General features: G+C 44.4%; 1 protein-coding gene across 1 annotated transcript in view; it reads right to left on the minus strand.

Annotated features, from left to right (window-relative positions):
• Positions 1–314: 314 nt before the first annotated feature.
• Positions 315–23,053, minus strand: part of Drgx (dorsal root ganglia homeobox) — a 29,242-nt gene continuing 6,503 nt past the window's right edge. The window contains exons 4-6 of the mRNA XM_047554571.1: positions 21,168–21,346; positions 20,967–21,079; positions 315–580 (exon numbers count right to left, since the gene is read on the minus strand). Coding sequence (XP_047410527.1) covers positions 315–580; positions 20,967–21,079; positions 21,168–21,346 — 558 coding nt within the window. The remainder of the gene's footprint in view (positions 581–20,966; positions 21,080–21,167; positions 21,347–23,053) is intronic.

A 23,053-nucleotide genomic window follows, 5' to 3' on the forward strand; every position in this document is an offset into this window, starting at 1 on the left:
GATGGATAAGCAAATCTGTCTCCCCTCCAAGACTTGTAGGTCTGGATAGAAACTCAGGGGTCTCACCACAGAAGGGACTCTGGTGCTACCAAGTGCCATCAGGACCTGTCACCAGAGAAGCCAAAACAACACAGCCCCACTATCAGACTCCCCAGGCACCAAGGGAGCTGTGGGTCTTGATCTCCTTTCCTGGATCCACGAGGAGCCCCAGGAAGCAGGCTTCCCCTTGCTGTGTCAGAGAGTTTGCAGGGCTGAGGCTGAGAGAAGCAGGAGGGCAGGGAGGAGGACACAGCGGGATGGGGCACTCTGGACCCTCATACACTCTTCTCTCCCTCGCTCTGTTCCTTGGTGGGAGGGGTCTTGTCCTGGCTGCTGTCAGAGGGAGCTGGCTTGGCAGCGGGGCTGGGGCTGCTGCTGGTAGATGGCAGGAGATTGGCCGACTGCAGGACGGCTTCCGAGTGCTCACGGGCCTTCATGCGCAGGGCGGCCACGCTGGCCGTGCGGTTACTCTGGCAGCCATAGGTGGGGAGGAAGGAGAGCCCCATGGGGTCTGGGACACAGCAAGAACACAGTGGACCCCCTGGAGGAAGAAAAAACAACAGGCTCCCATCATTGTCCACACTCTGTCTCTTGGGAGACTTGATAGAAGGGAAGGGTCTGGGGCCTGAAAGAGGAAAGTTGAATCCATTTGGCTTCAGACACCAAAAGGAGGACAAGTGCTCAAGACCCCTAGATGTACAACTCAAGAAATCCAGTTGATATTCCAAAGGAGTATCAGAGCAACAGGGAGACCTGATTCATCTTGTCTATTCCAACATCTAGCTGTGTGACCTTATGTCAAGATCTTGGCTACTCTGAGCCTTGATTTCTATAAAATGGAATAATACCCACATCACAGATCATTATTCGGATCCAATGTAGATCCACACTCCAAAACTATGTGCCATGACAGCCCTAAGAATTCACTGTAAGGCAGTACAGGGAGATTTTAAATACTGGAGGGAAACCAGTCATATCTGTCAGTTATGCAAGCAGTTCACACTTCAACATTAGACCATGCTTTTTCCATTTCAGGGTGTCACATCTTTGTGAAATGGGATTTTGCAAGCACCACATGAAATTCCATGCAGAATATAAAATGAGGGCAGTGGCATCCAGTATGACTCCAAGGTTAGAGACACTGAAGGAAGACCACTGGGTACACAATCTCATTACAAAGGAATGGTAGCTACTTAGAAATGAAAAGGAAGCGTTATTTTCCTTCAAAAAAATGCATTTTTAAAATGGGTATAAAGTTCTAGAAACATAAATACTTACGGAGTTATTTGGATTAGTAGAACTATTTATTATTATATTATTTATATATTATATATATATTATATATATAATATATTATATATATTATTATTATATATATTATTATATTATTTTATATATATTATATATTATATATTATTATTATATTATTTCCATTAGTAGAGCTATTAGCCATTATGGCTCAAGGATATGAAGAACTGGGGTTTGAGAGTCTCTGAGGCAATTGGTTTGCAGAGCACCTAGTGTAGGTCCAAGTCCAGGTTTATCCCTCTCCCCCATGTGTTGCCTCTTGGCTGATGGTGGTGGTAGACATGGCATGCTGCACCAGAATTTCTGAAGAAAACTCAAGCAAGAGCTGAGGTCCATGCCAGGAAGAGACCCCTGTGTCCCCAACTTCCCTGCTGTCTTGGGCATGCCTGCAGGTTGCAAATGAGCTTTGTGTTGTCATACTGCTATTCTGAGCATGGTCTGAAATCCTTCCATGGGCCTCCTTGGGACAGTGATCATGAGACACAAAGTCCATGCCCACCAGGGCCTTTGAAGCCACCCAGACTTGGCACCCACCTAGAGATCAGCTTCGGCTATGCTGACTGGCATATCCCCACCCTCATTTCCCAGGACCAGGCTTCCCAGTGCCAGAGCCAGGCTCTTTTTGTCTTCTCAAGCACATTTGAGGATCTTTCCCCTCTTGACCATCTTTCTCAGAAGCAAAAGGAAGTTCTCTTGAACACGATCCACCATCACTAGTCCTCGCCCTTATGGTCCCGCTGAGGGGTGGGCATTACTCATCTCCACCCTCCACATCAGGAAACTGAGCTCCAAGTTGGCACAGTTCATTGAAGAAGTGGGACCAGCACCTTCTAGTGGCCTTAGTACAAAAGAAGATTTAAATGCAGCCACCTTCCTGCCTCAGTTTTGATTGAGCAGCTGATACAGCAGGTAAAGCAGATCTATGATGAATGTGAGACCCATCACCAAGGCCAAGTATACAAGGAATTTTGAAAACCACTTCCCATACCCTGTGCACCTGTTTGACTTCTAGCCCACTGCACATTCAGTAGAATCCCAAGACCTGACTGTTCCACTGCTCCTAGTGACTCCTTCATAGACACAGCCATGCAATGACACCAGGTCCAGAGAGAGGCCCCATGGGGAGTCACCATTTTGCTGGGAAGGATGGTTGTGCTGGCACCATGAGCCAAGAGTCTTCATGAGGACTAGGACCCACCTTCATGGGGAGGCCTTTTCTTCCCCTCCTAGTCTTCCTCCCAAAGGGGCACTCACTGACAAAGAGAACCTAAGGTATGAAGAGACCAAAATATCAAGGATGGTGGTCCCTCTTGGCAGGAGGATGCTATTAATTTGTATTTTCTGTTTCATATTTTTCTCATTTTTTACAAGAGACATGAATTTCTTTTAAACTCAGAAACATAAGTTTAATTTTAAATGAAAGTTAAAAAGAAGACTGGAGCTGACGCCTGACACATCTGAGAGGGGTACTACCAATGGCTGGGAGCTGAGAACCACACTCATTTAAGGTCCCAGAGAAGTGTGCCTGGGGACAGGTTTGGTAGGGACCTAGAAAGGGACATGGCCTCAGGCTTAGCCCTGGACAGCCAGCCTGGCTGGCTGCCCAAGATGGATTTTGCCCCCAGCCTAGGTCTTGCTCTAATGCAAGCATCAAATGGTAAGTTAAATGCTCTGTGACTCAGTAGTGACAATGACTGAGGTGACAAGATTCAGAGGTGACAGAGCTCCTTCTCCTGGGCCACAGTCTAGATCTGCTAGGTCACACCTGCAGTTGCTCCCAAGAAAGTCACTGATAACTCTACTCCTGGTCCTTAAAAACACAGATTTTGAGGTTAAGATAAACAAATCAACTCACAGAATCAAAGCTGTGGCAGAAGGAAGAATCTATACACATGGCTTGGTTCATGTTCCATCCCTAAAACTAGACAGATGGAGGAAACAAGGACCAGATAAAGCCAGGCTTCTGTGATTAAAAACTCTAAGGGCTATGTATACAGTGGAATAACATCAAGGCTTAAAAAGAAGGGCATGTTGACTTCAATATGGATGAACCTTCAGGACATGAAATAAGCCTATCAAAAAGACAAATGGCTCCACTCATCAGAAATATCTAGAATAAACAAATTCATAGAGACAGAAAGTAGAATGGTGGGTGAGTGAGGAATGGGATATTGATGTTTAATAGACACATAGCTTCAGTATTACAAGATGAAAAAGTTCTAGAGATGTGTCTCAGTGTGAAAACCTTCATCCCTCAGCATCCACAGTGGATTGGCTCCAAGACCCACTATGGATACCAAAATCCAAGGATGCTCAAGTCTCTTACAATAAAATGGTACAGTATTCACATAGAACTTGCACACACCCACCTCTATACTTTAAATCTTCTCTAGATTTCTTTTATTATTTTTTAAGTTGTTGGTGGACCAATACCTTTATTTTATTTATTTGTTTTTATGTGGTGCTGAGGATTGAACCCAGTGCTTCACACATGCTATGCAAGTGCTCTACCACTGAGCTACAACAGCAGCCCCTCTTCTCTAGATTTCTTATACCTAATACAATGCAAATGCTGTATAAACTGTTGTTGTTTTATATTGTTTATGGAATCATGATAAGAAAAATTGTCTACATGCTCAGCACAGATACATTTTTTCCAAATTTTTTCTCTCTGCAATTGGTTGAATTCAGACGTGCAAAACCCACAGATATGGATAGCTGGCTTTATACCTAACAAAATGGAGAAAAACACTTAAACATGACTAAGATGATAAAATTTGCATAAAGGGTACTTTGCCATAATTTAAAAGAAAATAAAAGATTTTTAAAAGAAAGTTTAAGAAAAACTGTATGGGCCAAAAGTGAGTTCAGGTCTAAATGGTTCAGGAAGATCAGGAGCACATAAGTCTCCTGGAGCTCCTTTATGGGTCCTAAGGGACTAAGGACTGCCAAAGTCCCTCAAACCCACCCTACACTCACCCAACCACCCACTGTGTCATATCCATGAGTTGACACTTTTAACCCAAGCCACCTACTGTCTTTGACAGAGGAATAATTGCATGGTTCTCATACCTCCCTTCAGTTAGTGCCTGAACCCCAAGTCTGGACAACAGCTAACATATCCATCAAAGGGGCCAAGGCCTAGGCTCTGCTTACTATGTTAGGAGGCAGTTGGGAAGAAGGCTTACAAATGGATTTACCAATATCTAAAGAGCCACAACCAGGAATGTTGACAAATGAAGCACTGGCAACCTGGAAGGAGGTCCTAGAAGGTATTGAGGGGCCAGCCCTCTGTCCTGCGCTGACCTGGATGAAGGCATACAAGATGTGTCTATCCAGGATGGAGATGTGGACAACACTGAGAGAGGCCATCTGTGTAGTAAGCAAAAGCAGAAGCAAACAGGAGACAAATCTAATGAGATAACACTTAACAGAGAGAAGTCCAAAGTCTATGGTCTACACCCAAGGACCCACTGTCCAAAGGGAGAGATGGCTCTGCAGGGAGCATGGAGTCAATATGACTTTACAGGAAGCTCACTGTGACCCCAGAGAGTCACAGATTACCTTAATAGAAGCAGAACCTGCAGGAAAGGGGAAGGCAAAGCCTTCCTCTTCTCTGTTGATGTTCAGACCATGCCCTAAGCCTCCCCATCAACAGACACCTCTGTCACCATCCTAGGGAAAAGAAGGGAATGTGAACTCCAATGAACTGGACACATACATGAATTAATTTCAATTGTCTAGCAAGCAACATCTATCTCCCTTAAATCCTACAACCATTTTTTTTTACCATTTTCCACATTTTTATTGGTGCATTATAATTGTACATAATAGTGGGATTTGTTGTTATATACATTCACACAATATAACAATATAATTTGGCTGATATCACTTCCAGAACTTCCCTCCACTCACCCTTTCCTCTATTCTACTGATCTCCTTTTGATTTTCATGAGTTCCGTACCCCACCACACATACCTTTCTTTTTCCTCTTTCTCCTCTAGCTTCCACATAAGAGAGAAAACATATGACCCTTGACCTTCCGAGTTTGGTTTATTTCACTTAACATAATGGATAGAACTCTAGTTCTACCCATTTTCCTGCAAAGGACATAATTTTATTTTCTTTATGACTGAATAAAACTCTATTGTGTATATATAGCTCATTTTTTTATCCATGCATTTATTCATGTACACCTAGGCTGGTTCCATAGTTTAGCTATTGTGAATTGTACTGCTATAAACATGGGTATGCATGTTCACCACAGTATGATGACTCTAATTCTTTAGTGTAAATATTGAAAAATGGTGTAGTTGGGTTATATGGTGGTTCCATCCCTAGTCTTTTGAGGAAACTTCTTACTGATTTCCATAGAGGTTGTGCTAATTTATAATTTCACCAACAGTGCAAAAGTGTTCCTTGTTCTCTATGGCCTCTCCAGCATTCATTATTATTTGTATTCTTGATGATGTCCATTCTGATTTGTGTGAGATGAGATCTCAGTGTAGGTTTGATTTGTATTTCCCTAATTGCTAATGATGTTGAACATTTTTTTCATAGATTTGCCTACAACCACTTTTTAGCAAAGAAAAATATGACGTCCAAAATAGGAATCTTAAAACTAATTCTTGATTTATCAGTAATGTCACAGTACCAATAGCTCACCAGAGAATTCTGAGGAGCAAACCAACCAATTCAATTCCCCATCTTCTAATTTCCAGACTTGGGGATCTAGAAGGGAGTAGCAAGGGGATGGTATTTGTTTTTGGTTTTGTTTTTGGTTTAAATCAAAAATCTATAATCATGAGTGAACTACAATTAAATTAACTACAAAGGAAGTTATCCCAGTGTAGCATATAGTAATGAAAAACTATGAATAGCCTAATAACTCAATAATAGGAAATTGGCTAAGTGACCTATGTAGAAGATGCTGCATTTATGACAAAACTGTATTGTAGGAGGATGTTTAGTGCCCTGTAAAAGATACCAATAATACACTAGTTTAAAAAGCAGGGTAAGAAACATTATGCAAGTCAACATAATCCCATTTTGATATACATATGTCTGTGTATACACATACATACTGTGGACTGAAATGTGTGTCCCCCAAAATTCATATGTTGGAATCCTAATCCCAAGGTGATGGTCTTGAGAAAGAAGACTTTGAAGGTCATTAGATCATGAGGGCAGAGTCCTCATGGATTAGTGACCTTATAGAGAGTTGCCTTGTGTCTTCCATCAGGCGAGAACACAGAAAGAAGAGGCTCCCTGTGAACTAGGAAGCAGACACCAAATCTGCCAGCACCTTGATCCTGAAGAACAGTGACTCAAGAACTGTGAGAAATAAAGCTTCATTGTTTATAAACCACTCCATTTATAGTATTTTGTTACAGTAGCCCAATATTTTTGTTCTGGGGAGGACAGCTGATTAGTTCCAGGATCCCCTGAGGATACCCAAATCCATGGACACTCAAGAAAAGGGCATAGTTTGTGCACATCCTCCCATATACTTTAGATCCTCTCTACATGACTTATAATACCTAGTGCAATGTAAATGCTATATAACTAGCTGTACTATATTTTTAGGGAGTAAAGACAAGAACCAAAGTCTGTGCATTTTCAGTAAAGACAATTTTTTTTCAAATATTTTTTATCTGTGATTGGGTGAATTTATGGATGCAGAAGCCTGATTCATACACACAGTGCATATGTGTATATGTACATCAATATACCATATCGAATTAAAATTATAGATATATGTACATATATTACACATATAAATACCTTTTAGAAATAGAAAATATTTATAAATTTAAATTTGTTTAATATCTCAATAAGTTATAAAATATGTTTACCAGAGATAGAAATATGAACACATATATTTGCAAATAAGATTTTTAAAATGTACTAATGCCAAAATACAGTGGTTGATTAAGGGTTATAAGACAATAAATGATTTTTCCTTTGCATCCGACCATATTTTCTGCCTTTTCTCAAGTGGCCAGGTATTACTCTCACAAAAAGTATGTCCTTCGTGAGGTGTATGATTTCCTGTCTTCTCTCTTCAGACAATGGGGACAGATGTTCTCCTTTAGAACAGAGACTCACTGAAGATGCAAGGAAATAAAGACTATGTCCTTAGCATTCAGCAAAGACTAAGCCACAGGCCTCAGGCAGCACTTGAAGTACTAATACAAACATTGAGCTGAGGACACACCATGAAATCCACATAGGAGCATTCCATCCATCTCCCATTCTGTGGGAACTGAAGTACACTAGTCCCTTTGATTGGGACCCAACAAAAACAACCCCACTGGTGAACCCCCCAAAAGGCCACAACTTCAATTTTCTACCCAGACAACTTGTGCCATCACCAAATTCTATGAAAAGCCATCTGGTCCTTAAACATGGCCTGAGAATTGTTTTGTTTGGAGATCATACTACCTCCTGGACACTAAATTAAAACACACAATTAGGTTTCCATTAAGTTACAGAAAATTCTGCTGAATTGATCTAATCGGCCTCCATTTCTCTATGACATCATGCTGTAAAGGCTTGACTTGAACATAAATACTTAATGTAATAAATACAGTCTGAAATATTTGATCTCCTTGGCAGTTTAATTGATCTACTACAGAGACTGACAGGAAAAATTAAGTTGGTTCTGTCTTGTCTCTGCCAATAGCACATTTTCATCATAAAGGTACATGAGATTTGATGCAGGTGGCAGACCGAGCCCGGGAACACTGTTCTCTTGTTGACTATTCAGGTTAAATGACCAAGAACATAAATACGTAGATTTATGGGGCATTGAACACTAATGACGCAGTTCATTTCTTTTTGCTTTATGATAAAATAAATAAATGAATAAATGAATGTTTCTTATAGTTCACAAGGAGAGTTTAAGTGGGACTGCTGGCAGATGCCCACAGTATTTAAGCATGTTCTTAGCTGTTATGGCTAACTAAGCATGCTCATAATAATTAAATGCACTACAAGAACAGATCCATACCTGGATTCATTGTCTTGTACCACAGAACCCCAGAAGTGCTTTTTCTTGTTCCTATGAGTTCTCTTCCCCCATTACCACTCTCACACCCCTGATCCCAGAACCAGCCTGTCCCATCTCGGTACAAAGTAAACACTCAGTGAATATTTGAAGAAGAGAGAAAGGGAGAATCTTTCCTTTCTGACCAAGTTAGCATATTTTAGTTCCTCGAAATTGCAATCTCCCAGGTCCCAAAACTCACAAGACCCCATACAAAGAAAAAAGTATGTCAGGACAGATTTCCCCAATCTGTTTAATGCCAAAATTTGCAGGTTCTTTTGATGGAATCAATCCTAACTCCGACCCCTCTTAATTCCACCTTCTCAACATTTCCTTACTCACTCAACAACCACTCATTGACGGAGTCAATTCCACTGACCATGCCAGCCACAGCCTTGTGCTGTGACATAGTCTCAGGACCAGGGCAAGTGTCCTATTTCTGCTTGGATGTCTTTGCAGGGTCAAACAAGTAATGCAGGCAGTCCCAGATCCAAGGACCCCTGGCACAGCCACAGCAGCTACAGTGACACATGTTCTGAGCATTCAGATGCCAGTGAGCATTGCCCTACCGTCCAGAGACAGCCAAAATGTGCATGGGCAGGCTACTTCACCTACTGCATCCTATGCCACTGGCACCAGCCTAAAGCCTTCTGCTCAGTTCCCTGTACTCCAGGGCCCCACTGATTAACAGGAAGGGCAAACTCATCAGCACCTATAGGACATGACTTCCAGAAATGAACTGCAGTTTCTCAAACCCAAGGATGACAACCATGCCTGTCAAAGGAATAAAATCAATATCAGAAGCTCAGAGGGGGCCACCTAGGTCCTGACTTGCCCTGCTTCTGACAGATATGCTATGTGACCTATGTGTCCTACCTCTTCTCCAGGCTTTAGTGTCCCCCACTGCAATCTGGAGAGATGTCCATCAAGGAGATTCCTTACAAATCCCAAGTGCTTGATTCTCCAGCCCTGCCATAGTTTGGATCTTGAATGTCCTCCAAGGCCCTTGTACTAAGGCTTGGTCTCCAGTTCTGGTGCTGTTGGGAGGTGTTAGAATCTTTAAGAGGTGGGGCCCAGTGGGAGGAAGTTAGGCCACTGGGAGTATGCCCTTAAAAGGAATTTCGAGACCCTAGCTCCTCCTTTTCCGCTCTCTGTTTCTCAGTCACTATGAGGTAAACAGTTCTCCTCCACCACATGCTCCCACCATGAAGCATTGTGCAGTCACAGGTCCAAAGCAATAGGGCCAAGTGGTCATGGACTGAAACTTCTAAAACCCTAAGCCAGAATAAACCTTTCCTCCTTTTGAGTTAAGTACCTCAAGTATTTTGTCACAGTAACAGAAAGCTGACTAACCTAACTGTTGTCTCCCTGACATCAGATAGGCATAGTGGGGGCTGGGGTTCATCCACTTTTCCCCATGAAGAATGACCATGTTCTGTCCCTCTGGTTCTCTGCTCTCTAAGAACCTGTACCCTCAGAAACAATCGAGAAGGCCCTGTGTGACTGTGCTGCTTTCTGGGAACACTAGGAATGACCCATACACCACAGACATTGGTCACTGTGTCCTCCATGCTGGAAGTCCCTTCCCTTAGGAAGCAAATGTTTGCAGGATGCAGGTCCTCTGCCCCCAGAGAGTCAAACTCAATCCCTTTTCAGATCCCAAGTGACTTCTCAGTCTTGACTTGATCCTAACAATAATTGTCAGCACTTACTGGACATATGGATGAACCAGGCAGAGGTCCATGTCCTACTGATCACAGAACCACTGTGTGTGGCCATATGACTCTCCTTTCACAGGCAAAGAGCCTGGAAAGTGTCCTAAGTGACCAGGGGATGAAAGGTAGCAGGCAGTACTGCCAGCGTTCATTCCTATTCTCATGACTTCTCTACCCCAGAGGGCCCCCACCCACTGGGCAACTCCTATGCTTCTTTCAAGCCCAACTCAAGCATCTCTTGAAGGCCTTCCTCATTTTTAAGCAGAAAGAATTCCCCCTTCCTCTGGGTTTCCCCACACTTCCCATGCCCTTGTTTGCCTCCCTGAGAGCACATTATTGTGTCACCTAACAGGATTCATGTTTGACCTGTCTCTCTAACTCCACTTCTAGTCTGCCAGGTCCTTAGGGTAGGAATGTGTCTAATTCATTAATGGGTGCTGAGTCCTTGGTGCAGTCTGTAGATGCTCAGTGGATGCTAAATGATAAAAGGAGGCTTCTGGGGTCCAGCAGATGATTAGCTGTGCAGGTACAGGGCCAGGGTCTCTTAAGAGACACATTCAGGGGGGAAAGTCTTTGCTTCTATACTAAACATGTACAAACATTTTCTTGTCATTATTCCCTAAATAATACAGTATATCAACTATTTGCCTGGCACTTACAGTATATTAGGTATTATAAGTAATTGAGAAACTGAGTATACTAAAGACTTCATGCAGAGGTTATATAAAAATCTACACCATTTCACATAAGGAACTTCAGCACCCATGAATTTTGGTGTCCTGATGGGATAATGGAATCAATCCCCTCAGATACCAAAGAACAACTATACTAATATTTGGATCAATCACAGTTAAGTAAAACTGTACCAAAATCTGAAGTGGAGGCTATAAGAAAAGAAAATCACAGACCAATCTCCTCATGAACATAAATGCAAAAACCCTAAAGAAAAATATTAGTCAACAAAATCCAGAAATCTATAAAAAGGATAACATGTACGTCTAATTTGGGTTTATCTTAGGATCATGCGGTTGGCTTAACATCTTAAAAAATCAATCAATATAATTCATCATGTTAATATGTTAAGAAAAATCTTGCAGTCATCTCAACAGCTGCAGAAAAAGTATGTGATGAAATTCAACATCCATTCATATTCATGATTTTTGTAAAATAAACCCAGAACAAGAAACTATCTTCGCTTGATAAAGAGTGTCTTGAAAAAATAAATAATGACCATAGACCCTGAGAGCTTTCCCGGGAAAGCAAGCATAAGGCAAGGACAAGTAGGATCCACGTGTACAGAAGACAGGGTATTCTATGCTTTCATTCATATAAAATGGCCATGACAGCAAGAGTAAAATGCCCACCATCTAGAGAGACAGGGAGATGATATGTGGTTTCTCAGGACTGGGGAAGTTGGCAGAAATGGGAAATGACTGTCAATGGGTACAGGTTGATGAAGATATTCTAAAACTTATTAGAGTGATGTTTGCACAATTCAGTGAATCATTGAATGCTGTACGTTAGAGGATGAATTACAAATAATATACTAATTATACCTCAATAAAACTTTTTTAAAAATAAAATAAAGCAAAGATGCCTATTATAGTCACTTATATTCAAGACTATTTGGGAGGTTGAGTAGGAGAATCTTTTGAGCCCAAGAGATCAAGGCCAGCCTAAGCAACATCCCTGGGCAAATTCTGTTTCAAAAATATATAAATAAAATAAAAAATAAATAAGAATAGATGACTGCTAGGCATTCTAACCAGAACAGCCAGATCAAATAAAGAAAAAAATAGTATAAGATTGTAAAAAAAGAAGCAAACTGACTTTATTTACAGATGACCTGATCCCATACATGAAATATCATAAAGAATCTATGGCTAAACCTAATAACATGGATAAATCTCACTAACATAATTCTGGACCAAAGAACCCAGATACAAAAAAATGGACACTGTATGACTCCACTTATATACAGTCATGTATCATTTAACAACAGGATATGCTCTGAGAAAAGCATTTCGTCATATGTGAACATCATAGAATGTACTTACATAAACTGTTACTATGATGCCACCAGGCAATATTATCTTATGGGACCAGTGTCCTAATGTTGAGTCTTTGATCAAAATGTCATTATGTGAAGCATGACTATATAAATATAAATGTAGATTTTTTTTTTCAAAAAATAGTTGAGACTATAGTGGTTCAGAATGCCTGTGATGAGTGATAAACTCATCTTGCCACGAAAATCAGCAGGGTGGTTGCATTTAGGTAGCAGCAAAGTGACTTGAGTGGAAGGAAGTCCATGGAGTGCAGGTCTCTGGAGTGCAAGCAAGGAGGCAACATAGGTGCTCAAAATCTCTCACTAAACTCTAGATGCATACTTTATGAATTTTCTAATGAATATTCTATTTCACAAGAAAACTACTGCCGGGCATGGTGGCACATGCCTAAAATCTAAGTTGCTCCAAGGCCAAGGCAGGAGGATCACAAGTTCAAAGCCAGCCTCAGCAACTTAGTGAGATCCTAAGCAAATTAGTGAGACTCTGTCTCAAATAAAAGAGATGGGGATGTGGCTCAATGATTAAGCACCTCTGAGTTAAATCCCCAGTACCAAAAAAGAAAAAGAAAACTACTCTAGAAATTTTTTTATTTTTAATTCTTGTGATTTTTTTTTTTTTAAGCACAACAAAAGGGAAAAGTAACTGAAGAGAAAATGGGGGGAAACGCTTTTAGGGCCTCAGAAGAGGAAAAGGCCACCTTCTCCTCTGAATTCAGCCTTCCTAAGCAAATGTTCACTGACAATACAGTCCTTTCTGTCTCAGAAGCTGAGTGCTTTGGCCCGATCTGAAAGTCAAAGGTGAGGAAGTCATGTTCTTGGCTCACAAAGCAGCTTTGCCCTTGGGGAGGACATGGCCTGACCCTTTCCTAGGACTACCCCTGTCTTCCTCATCCTCACACACTCCATCAGGACAAGGACTGTTACTCCAATTGCTAACATCTATTGACTGCCCACTTAGAGTGAGCACAGTTGGAGACACTGTATCTAAAGCATTTCCTTCAGTCCTCACTGCCTCCCAGGCCTCAGCCAGGAAGTGATTCCAGCTGCAGCCTGTCTGCCTGTAGACTCCTCCCAGTCAGTGGGCCTCCACTGGGTAGGCTGAGGGCATCCCACCTCTCCAGGAAGGCCTGGGGAGGGGTGAAAGAAGCAGTCAGATTAACCCCATTGCTCTGCCCTGGTCCTCTGGCCTCAGGCCTGACTCCAGGCTACCACACCAGGGACCGAGGGCCCCATCATGTCAGCCTTGCCCAGCAGGCTGCTTCCTCCCTTTTGGGAAGGTCAGCTGTGATGCCTCCACCCTGCAGACTGCTCAGCCCAGTACAGGAGAGTGGGCATGACTCCCACAATATGAGCACGCAGTGAGTTATGGAAGCCCTCGCCTGGCAGCTGTAATTATTATCCAACTCACACCCAGCACAGAGAATCACAGGTTAGAGTCAGCCTAGCTAAGTGCATGAACCCATGGCTCTGCAGTCCCCAGCCACGCCTGCCGGCCTGTGGCTAACACTTACCCGGAACAAACCGGAGCACCTCCCTGGCCATTAACAACCTCTTTTGCATTAATGAATTGTGATCACCAGGCTTGCCATTAAGACTGTGCAGGAAAATTCTTTGTGTTGCTTCTCTGGACACCCATTATTGTTGTAAAAACCCTCCCCGTGCCTTTGTATTCTCTTGAAACAATCGTGATGCATGCTAATTGGGAGCTCAGCCAGACTGTCTGGACAGGATAAGTCCTCTATGACTAACTTAGAGTGCAAAGCACATCACCATGTGAAGCCTCAGTTAGCCTCAACATGGAATTTCTACAAGAAATAGGAAGGAACCCAAACATTACCAAAAGTTGTAAAAGTGGGGCATATAAGGAATGAGTAAATTTCAGGGGCAATAAAGTTCAGGAAAATTGGAGAAGTTTGAATGGAGCAGACATTTCCACAGGTTCTTGAAGGATGAGTTGGACACAGAGACTACCACAGGGATATTAAAGCAGGCCTCCAGTTAATACTGATGGTTAGGACTCACTGACTACCTCTAAGTGCCAAGTGCTGCTCAGGGACCTCAGATGTTCTATTGTCCGCATTCTTCTTATAAATAGAGTCCTAATAGAATCAAGATGCCCATTTGACAGATGAGCAAGCAAAGGCACAAAACAGTGTTAGTATTTGACTCAAGACTTACATGGCTAGAGAATGGAGAAACTAAGGTTCACATCAGGCAAGGACCACTGTGCTAGTAGGCTAACTTGCTAATTAAAGAAGAAAGCACCAACAGTGCCTGGTTTCCAATTATCAGGGTCTGGTAAGCAATATCTTGGCCTGAGGTAGCCAGCACCTCCATCCTGATGGAGGCAGCCCACTACTTGTCCAAGGGCTTGCCGAGTGAGCCTGGAAGCTGGTCTGCCACACCTGTACCTATGCTGCTCCAGCTGGCTGCTGCACTAGAAGAGCCAAAAATCTCCTGACAATCCAGGGTTGCAACTCCCCCACCTTACATCCATCCCCTGTTCCCCATTACCTAAGCTCCCAGCTGCCCTGCAAAGTCACATCCTTCCCATGTACTCACCTTCCGGCACATTCCAACAGCCTCCTATATAAGCATCCTCAGCCCTGCAGCCCCCAAATTGCCTCACAGTCACCCTAGTCAAGCCCAAACACCTGGCTAGCCTAAGAGCAGAACCGCCAGCACAGGACAGTAGTGCTGTAACAGAAGGCAAAGCTTGAGAAGGTTTCCGCCCTCCTTCTCCTGACCTAAGGATGAGTCACTAAGTCAAGCCTCTGTGTGTGCGTGGCGATGCTGAGCTGTGGGGATTTTCCAGAGATAATGAGTGGTCACCCTCAGTCAGACCTTGGCTTCTCCAGCTCTCAAGTTGTCCTGAACCCCAGGACCTGCCTTCAATGGGTATTTCCAAGGAATGAAAATCAATCAAACTTCCTAAGAAAACCATCATCCAGAGTTTTCTGCTGATGACTTTCCAATCTGTGTATCAGAGTTCTACAAATGACTGACATGAGACATGATCCCCTTCATATTTTCTGGGTCACTCTTCCAACCTCAATGATTTAAATGTAAGAATACAAGGTCTAGAAACTTCGTGGAGTTTTTCAGAGATACTCAGCTCACAGGAATGTACTGAGCCACAGACACTGAGCTGCTGGACCCTAACCTGTCCACCCCACTCACAACAGAGGTGGCTGGATGGTCACCAACCTGTGCTGAGCCCTGAGAGTCCAGTGGGTGGAGGGGGGTGGGCAGAGCACATTCCTCTGCACTCAGTACACTTTTTTTCTGCTTCCCCTTTTCCTCCCTCTAGTGCCATTTGTTCAGGGAACTGACAGTCAGTACCATCAACCCTTCATACCCTTGTGTTCCACATCCATGAATTTGACTGGGCATGAATGGAAAACGTTTGAGGAAAAAAAATCACATCTGTTCTGAACATGCACAGATCCTTTATGTCTTGTCATTATTCTCAATAACAACTATTTATGCAGCATTTACATTGTAACAGGCATCATAAGTAATCTAGAGGTGATTAAAGTATATGCATAAGTTATATGCAAATGCTACACCATTCTATATGAGGGATGTGACCTTCTGTGGATTTTGGTATATGAGGGGTTTCTAGAACAATTCCCTGCAAATATCAAGGGACCACTGTAAGATTCAAGAGCATTCTCATTTTCAGAACACGTTCAAAGCCAAAGAATTTTCAGGCAAGTGAATACCCACAAAACTACCTTACAGAACCTAAGGACCTCAGGGATCACTACTTAAAGGAACTCAGCAATCTCAACAAGCCGGAGGCTATCTCACAAACACTCCAGAGGGCTTTCTCAATGTTTATAAGGCAAGGACCTCAGACCATTACAACAATACCTAGAACAAAAGACTAATACCCGCAACCCAGAGTCCTTGGGTCTATAACTATACACAATTGCTCTTTGGGCAGGTAGCCCTGCAACTACTAGTTGGGGTGCTCTGTGTGCTCACTGGGAGAACAGATCTTGTCCTGGGGTGTTGGGAGCCCTATCTTTGCTCCCACTCTGACCAGGGGCTGATGCAGCCCAGGCAGCCATGGCTTAGATCCTCAATCACAGAAGAGCACTACCCAGTGTGGTGTCTGTTGTGAGGCTAGAGTTCAGGTGACTACCCAGTACATATGCTTCCTTCTGTCCAGGCTATGTGAACCATGTAGGACCACACTTCCTAGGGAAAGACACAGGTACCATTTTTAGTGTGGGAGCTGAAATTAACTTAGGTTCACTTCTTCTGGCTCCATCACCAGTTGCCACAGGCCTGGAGAAGCAGGTTGGAATCTCTGAACTAGAAGGGACCAAGGGACTCTACTCTCATTAGTCCTAGTCTCTAGTGGTCCTGAGTTCAGACCCCTTCCCCTGGAGGACTCAATTGCCCTCATGTGTATGCAAAAGCAGGGCAGATATCAAAGCCTCTGGTTGCTCCCCCTACCAATAGATGCTCACCCAGAGGAACAAAAAAAAAAAAAAAAAAAATGGTGTCTGTAAGAAAGGGTACATTAGGATGTTGAAGAGAACAGCTTAGACCTCCCAGGGGAGACCTAAGTGAATTAGTGAGGTATGAGAAAGTGCCTTCCCTGCCCTGAACCTCAGTTTCTCATTTTTTAAGAGAGCCCCCAGCAAGCACAGTGCTATCTCCCAGCTAGCTGAGGCAGTCCTCTCACTAGTCAACAGTAATAGAAACAGAGTCCAGGCCAAGAGAAGCACAGCTTAGCTGAGTCAATAGTTCTGCCCAGCATTTGGGGGTATAGGCAGGGTGAGAGAGCCTGGGTTTCAGATTGGACTTCCTGGGATAGAGCCAGGCTCTAGAAAATTGGGCTCACTCCTCTCCTGGGCCCAGATAAGACTATTCACTTCATTTCTGGAGCTTGGTGAAAAGGAAAGGACATGAAGTACAAGAGTGGGGAAGTTTAAACACCAAAGCAGTTAACATGTATCTCTCAAAACAATTGAGCGTGGAACCCTGGGGGTGTTCAGAAGCCAACTCGCAGCAGGTGTACTTCTCTCAGCCTATGTCCTGTGATTTTCCCCAAACACAACTTCTGAGGCTGCGGCACCCACCTGGCTTAGAGAGAGGAAGGGCCAACAAGCTGACTCAGATCCAGCTCCAGGATTTCTAGATCAGAACATCTCATTTCCAGAAAAGCCTCCATGTTGGGGTCAGTTACTTTTAGAATGCAAAGATACCCCAACCCATATCAGCTATCACCTCAGAACCATCCCAGCTCCATTCACTAGCGTCTGAATATAGGTCCCCTCCTAGCACAATGCTGACTGTGTCACCGTGAGAATTAAGTGAGTTTAAGATGCAAGGTTGCCTGGCAGAGCAAGAGAGGGTTTTCAATAATTGCTCTTTTCCCTCCTTTCCATCATGGCTTAGCTGTCTGGAGATGGAAAGTCAACTGCCCTGATAAGCCAGAGGGGACAGAGCCACAGAGGGTGAGTGTCAGGATAAGCCCAGAAAGAAGAGCTTTGCTGAAAGGAGGGGGCTGAGGAGGAGGAGGTAGCTGTGCACCAAGAAGAATTCAGAAAGCAGAGATGGGAGGAATGGAAGAAACCCCACCCCCAGCCCAGCCCTGTGCCTCTCAAAAATGGGAAAAAGACAAATACACCCAAAGGACCCTGTGTTTCCAGAATAGTGAGCAAGAACCCTTTTGTATTTAAGAAGGAAAAGACCACATGTACACACAAAGATAATGCCTAGGATGTGTGGAGGCCTAGGTTCAAAAGGAAGGAAGGAAGGAAGGAAGGAAGGAAGGAAGGGAAAAGGAAAGGAAAAGAAAAGAGGAGGGAGGGAGGGAAGAAAGGAAGGAAGAGAGGGAGGGATGGAGGGAGGGAGGGAGGGATTAAAAAAAGGAAATTCTTGACCCAGTTCTCATCTTCCCCATGGGTAGGAGCTAGGGGAAGATGTCTACATAGGGAACTGGAAGATGAATGGATGAGTCCAGGTCTCCCCCAGCTCATGGCTCACTTTCCTCGTGGCTTGCCTGGTTCTGGAAACTTCTCAGCCAATTGTTGGCCCCAACACATCTTGTTGTCCCTACAGTCAGGAAGGGTGCCTCACTGGGATACAGCAAGCTGCCCAAACAGGACCCTTAAAATGTACAAAGATGTGCCTAATTTGGGTGAGCACACTGTGCTTTCTGCCACCTCTGTAGGGTGCAACATACCCCCAGGCTGGCAGCAGCAAAGGAGAGTCCATTTCCAAAGGCAGACAGATACACGGCAGGTTCCAGGGTCACAGCCCAGACAAAGGGCTTAGGAAAGGAGAGTTTGGGAGAAGGAAGGATGGATGGATGGATAAACAGCTGGCCCCATTCTGCAGCAGCCCCTCCACTAGCCTTGTCGATGCCAAGCAGGGGGCTCTCACAAGACATGGGAGACACAAGTCCCAGCTCTGTCTCCCTCTCACCTGCTACCCTTGGCTTCTCCCAACCTCCCCGGCCTGAAGTCTAGCCCTTAAGACCCACCTCCAGACACTGCAGGCTTCCACCAGGGCCTCAGTTTGGCTTAGCCGAGATGCCCCAAGGGCTACCAGGACAAGCAAACATGTGAATCACCTCCTACTCTGAGGGCCAGAATGGGGCAGGCAAAAACCATTTATTACCAAGTGTTGCTCTCAGCTGAGGTGGCCCTCACCAAAACATACAGGATTTGTTGTTTTTTGGTTTTTGGTTTGGTAGGGCAGGGTGAGCGGGGGAATGAAGTAGTAATTGAATCCATGGCTATTTATCACTGAGCTGCATCCCCAGCCCTTTTTATTTTTTATTTTGAGATAGGGCCTCACTAAGTTTCTGAGGCTGGCCTCAAACTTGCAATCCCCCTGCCTCAACCTCCTGAGTATCTGGGATAACAGGCATGCACCACCATACCCAGCTCAGCAGACAGGTTTCTTAGAAGCACAAATACAGGATTGCTGCTTTGCTAAGACCAGTCCCTCAGACAATGCCCAAAACCCACTGGTAATCAGTCTCCCTTCCAATTGGTCAATTCCACCTCTACACAGGTTGAGTATTCCTTATCTAAAATGCTTGGCACCAAAAGTGTTTAGATTTAGGAATTTTTTTCCAGATTTTGGAATATTTGCATACACATAATGATATATCTTGGGGATGGGACAAGACCCAAGTCTAACACAAAATTCATTTATGTTACACACCTCGTGCACTTGGCCTGAGGGGTACCTTACACAATATTTTTATTGTGCCTATGTTTTTACAACAACCCATCACACGAGCAGATGCGGAATTTTCTATTTGTGGTGTTGACACTCAACAGATTTCAGATTTGAAAGTATTTTGGACTTCAGCTTTTTAGATTAGGGATCTTAACCTATAGTTTCAGAGCAGACTATTGTGTACCGTGAACATGTGCTAAGGCTGCAGGGTAGGGAAGCTGTGCATAGCCCCAGGAGCACTGGATGCTGGAGCTGGAGGAAGTGAAGGAAGAGGAAGCTGGAAGCTGAAGGAAGAAGTGCTAGGAGGGGTCTGGAGCTGAGCCTTCACCACCAACATCAGTAAACTAAGGGAGGGGACTCACCCAGCTGCCTGGACCACTAGGAAATGTCTCTAGGCCTCAGCACTCCACCTTTAACAGTGAAAAGCCCAGACCCAGGATTGACATACAGGGCCTTGGAGTCCTAGCCTTTGCCAGGCACCCTCCACCTTATCTCTGGGCACCCAACATACCTGCCATTCTCCAGGTTAGACCAATTCTCCTGCCCACACCTGGTAACCTTTGCACCTGCTGCTCCCTATATCTACAATGCCCTTTTCTCCTTCTCACAGACTCCCTAGGGAGATTCCATCACATTCTCCTTTGGCCTCCATATTGCAATGCAGAATGCCACACTCTGTGGAGTGTGTGTGTGTGTGTGTGTGTGTGTGTGTGTTTCTGCCCCACCTGCTGGAAAGAGACCCCTCAAAGCCAAGGAGAAGCCATTTCTAGCACACAACAAGCAGCAGACACCCTAAGGAGGCCTCTCCTACTGCCAATTATCAGGGGAAAACCTTGAGGGAGTCAGGGCTTATTTGTCACAGGGGGTTTGGGAGGTGGAGTGCAGGTACTCATATTCACCCAAGACCCACTGGGGGCTAAACCTTTTCCTGGCCAGTACAGCTCTCCAGCCTGACCACCGGACAAATAAGTTTGCTACCAGGAATTAAGAGCCACTAATGGGTCCTTTCATGTAGGAAAGGGACAGAAATCACCAAGGGACAGTCCTGCAGGGATTTCTCTCTCTGAGCCTGACCAAAAAAAACCCTAATGATTTTCATCCTTCATATAAAAACAGTCACTGAGAAGAGAGCAAATCTTGCAAAGTCACAAATCCTAACAGTTCAGACCTCTGGCATCAGGAGTCACAAGGGAAAGCAAGTGAACTAGCTGCACGTATCGGACAGGGTCCTCAGAAACAGAGATGGTTTCTTTCTCCAGGCTTCCCCCATGAGCTGCAGGCCAGCACCTAAAAATGTTGCCAGAGGGAGCAAGGAAGCTATAAACATATGGAGTGGTCACTTTTGAAACAATCACCTCTAGGATAAGCCCTCTGTTGTTGACCCTTAACAGCAACATCCACATGCATGTAGAACTTTCACTAGGAAGTATGGACCTGTGTCTGTGACCCTGGCTGTGATTGGCAGGAGAAGGGAACCCAGTCGGTTCAGGGGCAAGGATGGGCAGAGACAAAACAACAGGCCAGTGGGTCTTCACCCTCCCCATGAGGCTGCACCCGCCAGCGGAGCCAAACTCACCCTTCAGGGAGGCCACGTGTGACAAGGCCTGGGCGTAGGTGGCTGTGTTCAGGAGGGTCCCCGGCAAGCAGGAGGGGAAGAAAGGACCAGCAGGACCCACAGTTCGCCCCAAGCTGTCAAAGATAGAAATTTTCATTGAGTTCCCTCATGTATCTGTGGAACTGCCTGAGCCCCGTGGGCCCCAGGTCCAGCTGGCCTCACCTCTGCTGGGTCTCCAGCACCTCTTTCTTGTTCCGGGCCTGGTCCCCAGGGGGTGGGGAGTTGATGTTTCTCACTGGTGGTGGCGTCACCTCTGCCATAGGCTCCTTGGCACCCGGCTCCTGGTCAGAGGCCCCTCTCTCTGTTTTTCTCCATTTGGCTCTTCGGTTCTGGAACCAAACCTAAGTCAGAATGGGAAACACACACCAAAGGGAAGCATAAAATTGAACAAGGGGAAGGAGCCAGAACCCCAACACGAAGGTCTAGACCCTGAGCAGATGCATATGGCTCACCACGCGGCCCCTGCCTACATTGTGCTCTTTGAACTGAGCTTCTATTCCATGGACGTTGGATCAGCTTACAAGTTTATGACAGGCATGTTTCAAGGAATGAATGTTAAATAGTAGGAAGTATGTAAATGCATTGCCCATAGGAAGGGTAAAAGTGTTGGCTTGTGGATATTCCCAGAGCTGAGTTGCATGGAGTCCATTTATTTGATGTGAAATGTATTTGCTACTGGGAGGTTATTGTCAAAGCAGCTTGGAAAACACCACTCCAGGCCTTCTCATCAAAAAGACTCATTTAGCCATCCAACAAGCCGAGGCCCTGAGTGTATCTGGTCTCATACCTGTGGTCTAACTCTGAAATCATAGTAAGTTCATGACCAGCTCAGTGCACCTATTAGAAACCCTGACTCTGGAGTCGGCCATAATTTAGAATTCTAGGGCTTGATTTAGACCCACTGAAACCCCATGAGGTAAGTAGTCCTGTTGTTCCCATTTTACAGTTAGGGAATTAAACACAGAGGTTAATTAACAAGCCCAAAGTTATCCAGGTGGCAAATGACAAATCCACATTGTGAAGTCCAATGACTTGGCTCAGGACCATGATTCAAACTGTTTAGGGGACAATGATAACAGCAACTCCCAAGCATCGTTAGGAACGTTGACGTGCATGCAAAACGTTGAACACAGTACTTGGCACATAGCAATCAATCACTCAATGAACATTAGCTAGTATCATCATCTCTGTGATCTTTGAGTCAGCAGGAGGCTTATGATTCACCTTGATTTAAGCACCTTCTTAGAGGGGGGTGTCCTGCAGAAGGACAGGCTGCATGGAAGCCAGACAGTCCAAGCTCAAGGTGTACCCGAGGTCACCAAGATCCTTCTGTCTTTACTACATCCAGAAAAACCTCACCTCTCCTCCCCTCTCCTCTTCCCTCCTCTCCTCTCCTCTCCTTTCCTCTCCTGGGAGACAATCCTTGACTTAAAAAAAAAGATCGGCAAGGCCTCCCTCTGATTCCTGGGGGGGGCATCCTCGCCTCCTCCCCTAGCTGCTAGCACACTGGCCAGGGAGACAGCCTGGGTCCTTGAGGCTGAGCCCTCTGCCAACCGGCCCTATCTCTTCATTTTCATTCTCCTTTAACTGGGTTTCTTTCTTTCTTAATCAAGTTGGTTTTTAATTGCACATATCAGCAACCATTGAATAATGATTTTATCTATATTCTAAATTTAGGGCAGTTAAATGCAAAGCAAAATGCAGACACTTTCTTGCGTCTTAATTGAATGAAGGTCACAGCTATAACAACATTTAATTGAGCTATTTTTCATTATCATATTTTAATGACTTTGCACTGACAGTTCGCCTGCTTCTGAGGAAAGAGCATGATGGAGTCGTTTATTTCCCTATTTAGTTATTGTTTGACAACATCAGCTTCGATTAAGACCCTGCTTTATAGAACATTAATCATATTTGAATGAGCAAGGGGTATAAATGTAAACACATCTCCCTTCCCGCCACCGAAAGCCCGTGTCCCCACACGGAAGCTCACTAAACAAATGCTTCGCAGCCATTGTCTGGCTGCATAATAGCCAACAACAGCCTGG

This window comes from Sciurus carolinensis, chromosome 5 (assembly GCF_902686445.1).
Source record: "Sciurus carolinensis chromosome 5, mSciCar1.2, whole genome shotgun sequence".
In the NCBI taxonomy this organism is placed as follows: Eukaryota; Metazoa; Chordata; class Mammalia; order Rodentia; family Sciuridae; genus Sciurus; species Sciurus carolinensis.